The sequence below is a fragment of the Anoplophora glabripennis genome, unplaced genomic scaffold, assembly GCF_000390285.2.
Source record: "Anoplophora glabripennis isolate ALB-LARVAE unplaced genomic scaffold, Agla_2.0 scaffold497, whole genome shotgun sequence".
Taxonomy (NCBI): domain Eukaryota; kingdom Metazoa; phylum Arthropoda; class Insecta; order Coleoptera; family Cerambycidae; genus Anoplophora; species Anoplophora glabripennis.
Genome location: NW_019416737.1, coordinates 356,256 through 367,138, shown reverse-complemented (window position 1 = coordinate 367,138; position 10,883 = coordinate 356,256). Strand labels below are relative to the sequence as shown.

At 34.0% G+C, this 10,883-nt stretch overlaps 1 protein-coding gene across 1 annotated transcript; it reads right to left on the bottom strand.

The window, feature by feature from the left end:
* Positions 1-6,688: 6,688 nt before the first annotated feature.
* On the bottom strand, positions 6,689-8,295 carry LOC111691888. Its single transcript, XM_023455364.1, has 3 exons — positions 7,795-8,295; positions 7,514-7,735; positions 6,689-7,457 (listed from the first exon to the last, which is right to left on the bottom strand). The coding sequence occupies exons 1-3, from the start codon at positions 8,062-8,064 to the stop codon at positions 6,810-6,812; spliced, it is 1,140 nt and encodes a 379-aa protein (XP_023311132.1). The 5' UTR covers positions 8,065-8,295; the 3' UTR covers positions 6,689-6,809.
* Between the last annotated feature and the right edge of the window lie 2,588 nt (positions 8,296-10,883).

Genomic DNA, 10,883 nt, shown 5'->3' with positions numbered 1-10,883 from the left:
TGGACATCGAACCTTTCTTAGGAAAACGCTTGCACACATACAAATAGACCATTTCTATGCCAAAAATTAAATTTTGGGGAAAATGGCACAAAAATATGAATTTTGTTCCATCATTTTGAGACACAGTGTATTTCTACAAGCAGTGTTTTTGTGGATCAATTGGATACTACTTTATTATTAGCACCTGTTTTAAAAAGTCGTTTTATATAAGAAAATATCGAAAGGTTCGACAAAAGGCCCAGTTTTTGACAGTCAATGTTCAAATAGGAACCATTTTAAAACACATTTATAACTTGAATTTAAAAATGTTAAACATTATTTTTTTAGCTATGGGATGATACATATTTTATATTTATTCATTTTCACTGAATTTATAATAGTCAATTCATATTATTAACGATTTATTGTTTCTCCGAATTCTGACACGAATAAAGTGACGGCACGTGCAAAGGGTGGGGGCCTTGTTAATTTTGTTGGTAATAGTAATGGATCACGAAAGATGCATTCCATTTAAAATGCAGATCACTCCGAGGCGACCCCTGCGACGGCTTGGTGCCCTTGGGCCATGGCCCCATTGACTTTGTAAATAATCCGGACCTGTGTATTTATGCGAACAATATTTTGTTTCCTATGTTTTCTCAGATATTCGCCCATGTCGGCACTGATGATATAGTAATTGTGGCATAATTAGCGTTTTCGAAGAGTGGACTATAAAGATACGGAAGAAACCTTTTATCGAAAACGCCTATTAAAAATTAATCTTTTTTATTATAGGTATGGAGTTGCGGGCAAGTGTAAGTATAGGAAACACCGAAATGGCCTACAAATCACCCTAACTTCCTTGTAAATCAAAACGTACTAATTACTAAGTGGTTCTTTTTAATTGCTAATAGTAATTGCAATTAGTATCGCGGCTGAGCGCTCCGTTCGCCTCCGCCGGATGCTCCCCGTGTTATTATGTAAATGCAGCACCTGGGTCTCCGTTCAATGATCTATTGACACAATCTACACTAGTCGGGCCCCGTCGAAAACCCCCATATTGGGTCGGATCTTGTCCCTAATTCTAATTTCCTACTAAAATTAATACACCATTAAAAATTGTTCACATTTCAAAGTTGAGTCAGATCGCTAAAGAACAGTTTATCTGATTTTGACAACTTCTTCTGAATTACAGAGACCCAAGGAGGAACTGCCTTTTTCGGAGATCTCTCCTGAATATCGGGATACTTTGGCATAACTATACCATGTTAATAGTTATCTAATTGACTGAATTTACAATTGTATAAATAATTTTGTGACTGAACTGAACTTACAAGTAACTCTATAACCCTACCCCTTCCTCTAGTGACTCCCTCATTTAGTTTATTCTTATAGCTTGGAAAATCTTCCTAAAAACCAGCTATTTGATCCATTATTATTTTCCTCACAACATTCTAACAATTTATTAAAGTACCTTGGAATTCCTACGCCTTTTCGAATGTATTTCGCGTGTTATTAGAAATATTGATTTTTCCCTGCACCATAGGCTAAACCGCCGCTCCCAGATGCCCAACACATGGCCTCGACAGTCTAAGTCAACTTGTTCAAAAATATTGTTAAATTTCATGAGACCTTCTCCGAAGGATGGCTTTGCAAATTTATTACTCCCGGTGACAAAAGACACTAGTCTCTCAACGTCTTTATGGCGACGATAAACCTCCTTGAAAATCCTTAACTTTTCAATAATCATTGTTGACTGAGTTGGTCCATCCGTTCCGAGAACTAACAAATAATTTATCAGGGGTCCCGGCTTATGTTACAGAACCATGATTTGACTCGCCTACTTTTGCGGATTTTTTCACGTAACCGTTGTAAAACGCCTTGATAATATACACGGTTCACTGTTTAAGCTTGAGATAGGAATTCAAAATGCACAATTCTCATAATGATGAAAAAACAGTGGGCATCACTTTGACATTGAATCGAGACTGACGTGCGTTCTTGGGACGTAGTGATCCTTTGCCAGGCAACTGTGATGTTTGAACTTTTGTCTCAATGTTCGTCTCCCGTTATGATCATTTGAATGAATGCTTCATCGTCATTGGATTGTTCAAGGAGCTGCCGACTAACGTAAGTTCACACGACTTTCTTTCGGTTGTTCAGCCATCAAACGAGGACCAAACGATGCAACTCGATGCATGTTCAAATTTTCAGTCAAAATTTTATGGCATGACCCAATTGGGATTGCAATTTCTGTGACAGTCAATTAGCGATTTGCACGCACCAGGTCTTTGACTTTTTGAACGTGGGAGTCATCTTGAACTCGAAGGCCTTCCTGGTCGAGGATCATCTTCAACTGAATGACGACTACTTTTAAATGGCGAAAGCAAAATCATTGCTTACGAACCAGAGTATCATCTCTGTATAAGCTGGTTTCAAAAATTGAAACATTTCCCTGAAAGTTTTCCCCACTGTCACGCAAATTTTTACGTTGCATAATTGGACCAGAAAATCGGATGTTTCATAAATTGTCACTAACACTTTGAGGGTTGCTTTCGGTGTGCAGCAAAAATGAAACCCTCTTTCAACAGTAAAATAAAAGTATTTTTATTGAAAACAAAGTTAAGTGAGAATAAATGTTGTCGGGGCGAGCGTTCGTTGAAGAGTCTTGGTGTGGAGTCTCTCGCAAGTATATGTATTCAGTTCCTTGCGCCAATCTGCCGTGAACCTTTTCCGGGAACCATGGTGTGAGCGTTCCGCGCCTGTTCTTTGTCCTTGCAACTGTTAAACCGGTCTGGCGTCAGCCTGACGCTCTTGACGTAATACTTAAAATGGGTCACCGCAACTTAAACATGTTGCATTCAAATAACAATATTATGAAAACTAAATGAGATATCAACAATCCAAGTACATGTGGCAACAGAGGAGGTTATGCGCAACGCAATGCTGCAAACCGCATATCACTAAATATTTCCATTAGCGCGTAGTTCAAAAAGTTCGGTTATTTTCTGAACAAACCTCGTATAATATTAGAATGACTTCTAAAATGGCCTTGTTCAATTATGTTTATGAAAATTGAAACTTATTCTTAAAAAAACATTCTGTATCTATGTAAAAATATAATATTTGTATACTTAATAGAAGTTTTGCAAGTCAAAGGAAGTGATAATTTTTTATGTAATATACAAAATCCTCGTTGATTCGTCGATTTGTTGTCATGACTTATGGAAAAATTGTAAAGATATAAGTAGGCCTTATTTATCAACTGTTTTTGAGTGAATTTACGTTTTGATTTAAAGATATAGTGCAAACAGTATTGGTGACAAAAATAATTAAACATTATTTAAAACGCCTTTGGTCTCTTTTCAACTCTTTATTAACTAAATTCAAGATACCATTTTCTGTTCGCTGTAAACGAGGGCTTATCCAGAAAGTAATAATGCCTAGATATTTTTTCTTTTTAAAAATATTATGTAGTTTCCCTGTTTCTTAGTAAAATTGCAGTTTGGGTGTCGCAATTCGATTTGTAAATTTACATTTTGAGTGAATTACATAAAAAATTATAATTATAATTTTCAATATTTTCAGTAATTCTGGTAATTCATCATTTTTTATTTAATTATTCCGTGATTTCATAACAAAAGTCACTTGAAAAGTTTGACAATAATATTATACATTAAAACTTTGTACCTAAATTATTGTCGACTGCATAAAAAAGGAAGACATGCTTTGCTATGTGAAAGTGGCAAAGATTTATTTATGCAACGGTTGTAAAAGAATTTCTTTTACCTATTAACGAAAGTTTATCTCTGTACATGATTTTTTGAAGAGAAAGTGCTTCTTTTATATAATATGTGACAAAATACCAAAAGTATGAAGTAATTATCGGAAAAATCAATAAAATAAAAAAATACTATTCTGTAAAAATTTAATTAATATTTCTAACAGCATTAAAAAAGTATGATTGATTTCATTTCTTTCCTTTTTATAGTGCCAAGTATTTTATATTATTTTCCGAGCTCTATCTGTATTTGAATATTTTTTATCGAACTGGAACTCCTGCAAAACTCGCACTGATATTTTTTATTGCCATTTCTGGACCAACGTGCGGCAAATATCCCATTTTACGGTTATAAATCATTCATGTGTAGTTATTTTGTTTTCAAACATATTATTTCAAACTGACCGATTGGTAATTATAAACACAAATTAACGCTTATGAAATCGTACACTAATTTGGTTGGAAATTTAATTTGCCCTGAAACTGATATCAATTTGATGCCATCAGATGTACACAAAAATAATGGTGTCGGTATAATGGATATCCTATAACACGGTTAAGGTAAAATTGATAACTGACACACATATCGAAAATGAATTATATCTGCCGTAACGGCACGGCTCAACTATGCATACGTAACGATAATTATAGGCGTTAAATAGGAATCTTTTTATTCAGTAAATGTCTCAGTTAATACTAATTTAACCTGTCATATCGATCTAATAGGTTTTTTGTCATTTACATAAGTAAATTTATAGGATTTAGATCAGGTGATTTTGCTGGTTGAAGAAAGAATATAATTTATACTCGTGTTTAGTTTTTGCATATTTATAAATATTTTCGATTTTGTTATATCCTAGAACAATTATTTTTTTAAATAAAAATTATTACAAAAATAAAAAATGGAAATATTTTTCCATTTTTTTATTTTTGTAATAATTTTACACTGCAAACGTACAAAAGACACTGTAATGTCTCATTTGAAATTTAAAAAAATCCGTAAGTGTACCAAAACCTACAATAAAATCGTAAATTATACCAATTACAAGCTTGTGGTGTAAAATTGTACGGACAAACAAAAAAAAGTCCTAACTCAAGAGACTCACATATCATTTCCGAAGGAATTCGATGTGCCGAATATGCTCCTGTAGTCAGATTTCTTGACAGAAAAGTGAAATTTTTGGGTGAAAACGACCAAATATGTATCAAAACTGATTTTTTCCTAAATTTTGTCCAAATGTATATCATTTTCGTAGTATTTTGAGGTGCTGAACAGTATACCATTAGCAATTTACCCATGAGCTCCACTCCATCAGAAAATCCACTATTTGGATGAATATTCGCCCAAATATGGGTCAAAATTTATCTTTTCCTAAATTTTGTCCAAATATATTATGTTAGTAGTATTTTGAGTGGATTTTCTGAGGTCATTGGTAAATGTTACTAATAGCATCGTGTTCAGTGTCTTAAAATATTACGAAAATGATATATTTGGACAAAATTTAGGGAAAAAATCGGTTTTGATCCATTTTTGGTCCACTTTGCACCCAAATAGTGGAACTAAACTAGAATACTGCTCTACTGTTTGGAATCCAGTCTATTTATGCCATAGAGTGTTACTTGAAAAACCACAAAAAAAATCTCAAATATTTATGTCTTAAGATAGATATCTAGATAATAGCAATCTCTTCAGTCCCAAACAGTTCGGCTTCAGAAGTAATATGTCAACTACACTTGCAATAGACAAATTGACTTCATTCATAAACAGTGGATCTGATGAGGGTAAGTATGCGTGTTCGATGTTTGTTGACCCCACCAAAACCTTCGATTGCATCTGTCACAATATACTTATTGATAAATTACAATTTTATGGTTGTACTTGCGAAAGCATATCACTTACTCAGTCCTACCTCTGTCATAGACAACAATACGTGGTTCATAACAACTACAAATCAAAAACATTAAATTTTAATTACGGGGTACCTCAAGGTTCTGTTCTGGGACCACTACTATTCCTACTGTATATAAATGATTTCCCAACTTCTGTGAGAAAGGACGTGTTCGCGATTCTTTTCGCTGATGACACTAACTTATCCATAGCCAATAATGTTTTGGATGATCTGACAGTGGACATTCCAATCATCTAGGTTCATTTCAAATAACTGATGGCTAAACAAAATTGATGTTCAGCTTGCGTGAAATGACGATGTAAACAATCCTGATGCAGTAAAATTTCTGGGAATATATTTGGATTCGAAATTGCAATGGGACAAACACGCCCACTACTTCTGCAATAAGATTTCCAAGGGCATCTATTTAATCCGCAACTTGATTAGCAAAGTATCTCAGAAACGTTAATTACTGCCTATCATAGCCTTATTCACTCCTGAATATCCTATGCTATCCTGGTTTGGGGTCATTCACCTTCAGCTGATATCGTTTTTGCTATTCAAAGAAAAGCCATTTGCATAATCTCGGGTTTAAAATTCAGAGTTGACGGCAGGCCACAGTTTAAGAAACTTGGCATTTTAACATTACTATTACCACAGACAATATAGCGTATCGCCACAGACTGCTTCTTAAATGCTGGAAATTGGCAACCCGAAATGGATGCAGGCTTTTGTTAGCCGGCTTCCATCAATGAAATTTAGCGTTGTAACTCTTCTACTTGGTAATAGGCGGCAGTTCCAGCGGTGGCTTTGTTGCCAAATAATAACCGCTAACTAAATTTAATGCTTTCAATTATGTAATTAAAGAGATATGGAACTTGTCTTCTGTTTGGAAATCACATTTGCCTTAAATGCTAAATAAAATAAATCTAATTAGAATTAAAACTATGAATTTACCTAATTAATTATTTATTTTATTTCTGACCGGGATATTATAAGCTTATATCGTCATAGTTACGCTGTCAATAAAGAGAGTCATAACTCCCTTGGGACATTATAGATTCTATAATTCCCTCTACCTTTCACAAGTAAAAATAAAATAAAAAATGCTAATATACATATATGTGTATATATTTATGAAATGAAAACTGAACCATATTTTATTTATTTGCGTCATTACAAATAATAAATGTACAATTTTGAAATGTTCCCTGAAAATTACTACCGCCACTGGAAACAATTTCTTCTTTTGTATGACTGGAGCTTCTGTTCACTACAGTCGAGGTACCTGCCTCTTCTAATGGCAAAGTAGACAACATACGCGCCGTTTTATTTCTCAATTCGATGCTATCCTCCAGATACCCCTCCGCCACCGTGGAACTTTTCCAACCTCCGTGTCTTTTTAAGTTAGTCATAGTTGCTCCTGCATTAGCTAGAGCAGTAGCAGAAGTGCGACGAAGGCAATGTCCCGTATAGGAAGATGGGTTTGGCAATCCTAAATACATTGCGATTTTGCTGGGAATTTTCCCAAACATGTTTTTTCCAATTGGCTGAGATGTACATTTATTTTGTCGGAAGCGCAAAAAAAATCGTTCAATACCTTTAGGACGCAAAGACATATAAAGTCTTAATAAAGGCAAAGCAGAGAACTCTTTTTCATCCACAATTGTAAATTTCTTCGATACACCAGTTTTACTTTCCGGTACGTTCACTACCATAACGGAATCCCGGTCCTCTATATCCGATATCTTCATATTCAAAAGTTCCTGACTTCTGCATCCTCCAAAATAACCCATAATCAAAACAACCTAAAACAAAAAAAGGAAATAAATACACACAAAAAGGAAAATAAGAAAAAAATTACCTTATGCAATAAATGAATTTCATTAGGAGCGTTCTTTAGAAATCTGATAACATCATTAGGAGATAAAACAGCAGACTTTTTCGGCTTATAACTCTTACTCTTCCGTTTCAAAAAAGCCTCTAGTTCATTGAACTTGGCGATATCTCGTTTCTCATGTATATTCACCTTCGATTTTAGCATTGACCATTTAGTCCATAAAGAATTCGGACTATACGTTTCTGACTGCAACGAATAAACAAAATTACTACCAAATCTACCGAAAAACATAGAATATTCCTTACCAATTCTTGAAAATATGCCAGTAATACAGTTTCAGTGGCATCTTTTGGCATAACATTATTCCGTGTCAGCCACTCCAGATATATCTTGTATTCTTTTTGATATACGGCTTCACTTTTCGATGGAATTAATGATTCTCTTGCTTTTTCAGCTTTTTTCAAAATCTGCTCCATTATATTTGGGGTAGAAAACACGTTTTTAACGCAAACACAGCTTGATAACAAAGTACTGTTTATAAGCAAGTAACAATTCTGTTTATAAACACGTAACATAGCAACAACCTAGCAACAACAAAACTCTTATAATCAATGGTACCTGATTCAAATATACTGGGAAGGTAATAAATTGGTACATTTTTTCCGTTTTAAAAATAAACAATATTTTATTGAAATCGGTCAGAAATAAAATTATCTATGTACCACGGGAATTAATGAGCCTTAATAACCTCAGGCAATTGCTGTCCCTCGGGCGGGACGCCCTCGGGACGCAAACTTTGCCATCGGTAATTAAGGCCCTTATAATTCCCTAGGTACATAAATAACTATTATATCACCTTGGAATGGGAAAATTCAAAAACTCGAAATTAATGTTTTTAGATTTGTGCGTCGACTTCAATATGGTACGATATTAACATCTATGTTTTAAAAAATTGCATTATACAGGTTGTGTACCCTTAGATGGGTACTGCTCTCTTATTGTTGATTTCTTTAGATAGGTAAAATAATTATTGACACAAGTGTTGCATATCATGGATGCCATTGGTAGTGCTCATATTTGTGACACAAGGTGTTCAAAAAAATTAACACAATATAAAATTGCTGGAACCTCAAGGAGTAGTTGAATACGAAATTTATTTAAAAAAAAAAACAACAACAAATCATCAATCAATACAGAGATAAGATAATGCGTTCGCTACTGCTGTTGCAATTTTTGACTGACTTTTTTGTTTTTCATCATACTGACTTCGGACTTTTTCCATTCAACGCAGAACGGACAATCAGAACCAGAGGAGTGGGGATATTTTTTTAATAATTTTTTCAATTCAACGCGCCGTTTCCGAATTATAAGACCTTTTTTTACGGTATCACATCACACACCTCTTCTTCCCGAAATTTATTTTCCACATATGGACTACGGACATTTTCCATTCAATGCAAAACTGACATACACAACCAGGGGTGTGGGGAGATTTTTTTCAATTATTTTTTCGATTACACCTTTTCCGAGTTATACGGCCTTTTTACTATAACACGTCACACACCTTTTGTTTCCAAAATTTATTTTCTACATACGGACTTCGGACCTTTTGCATTCAACGCAGAAGGAACATACAGAACCCGGGGGTTCAACACACCGTTTCCGAGTTATAAACACTTTTTTATCCTATGATGTCACACATCGTTGGTCCCGATTTTATTTTTTATTGACATGCGGGTTTTGACGTTTTTCACTCGTTCACCATGGGAGATTTTTTGATACTTAAGAGTCCAAGCAAATACTGTTTTTTTTTTCTTTCATATATTGTGACACCCCGCTCTGCGTCACCCACTGAGTGCTCTACTCAGAACCAAGGGGAAATTTGTTTATATCTCCAGCCATTTCCCAGTTATGAGCAAAAACAGTTTTTTTTTCTTATAGTGTGACATCATAGATCGATAACGAAAACTAAAAAGGCCACGCGCTCTACCCCACGCTCCGTCTTTAGGTGTCCTGAAATTGCTGGGAGACTCCTGAAGTCAGCAGAGAGAGAGAGAAACTCTCTGTGAGGACAGAGTCACTGTATCTCTATCGCACACTATAACTCTATCTCTCTCGCACACAATCAGACAAAAACGACAGAAACGAACCTTCTTTTAAAAATACATGGGATTTATCCCATTTTAATTTAAAAAATTTAAAAAATTACAATGGGTTATTCTGATGACGAAAAATAAAACATAATTAACTGTATTATTCAAATAACAATAATGTGCAAAAGTTCTTCAGGAATATTGGCAAATTTATTTTGGAGGAAGAATCCCGTCAACGAACACTAAAAAATATTATTAGAAACCTTAGGTGGCCAGAAAACAGCCCCGATCTCATTGTCAGTCCTTTAGACATATTTTTTTTACCTGAAAATTTGCAAGTATTGAAAAAAAATACAGGACGAAATGCTTGATAATTTTGAATTTGTTTTTGAAGCAATTAATAGTAAATTGAAACATATTTTCAACTGTATCATCACAATCACTTGCATGTTGATTTGTAAAAATTGTAGGTATATTAATGTTATTTCGTTTTTAGTTATTCTCCTTATGTTGTTGTAAAGGTTAGTTATAAAAAGCGTTGTTTGTTATTTTCATAAGGATGAATTTTAATTTTTTTTAATGATTTTTTTTATTTTAAACATATATATTTTATGCCAGTAAATTTTGATGTCAAATGAAATAAAGGAAAAGTCGTACATTTGTATTTAAAGTTTCTTTCTATCTTTAATTATTAAACCTATAAGTGGATGTCAAAATACAAAAAAAAACCTGTACCTACATTCCGCGACGTACTAATAACCCACCTTGTATATTAAATAAATTTATCGTCATCATCAAATATTAAAAAAATTATATTACAAGCTGCTTAAAATATCATTGCGAATTTTGTTTATTTGGAAATATATTTTCTGCAGTATTTCAATACCAAAAAATGAAAATAGTACGTAGCTAATTAACGAAATTATGATTAAATAACTTAATTGTAACACCGCTGCAGAATATCATATGAAACTACATAGATATTCGTTGATACTTTAAAAACATTTTTATCAATACCTGCATCATACATTTAAGTAAATACAGTAGCGCAAAAAACAGATATTGATAAAAAGTGTACAAAAGAAATTCGTAAGTACGCCTGGCAACATTACCAAAGTCTTGTTTATATGTTGCTAGGATACGCGTAGGTATGCGGGCCGCTGCATTTGATTCTTCCTAAAATTCTGCTGGTGGTGTACTCTATCGGCGATTCAGAAATTTAAAACAGTTGGCCTATTCCACTAGCGGTCTGTGGCGATAGCTATTTTGTCTGTGCTATTACTTACATACTCCAGTTGTAA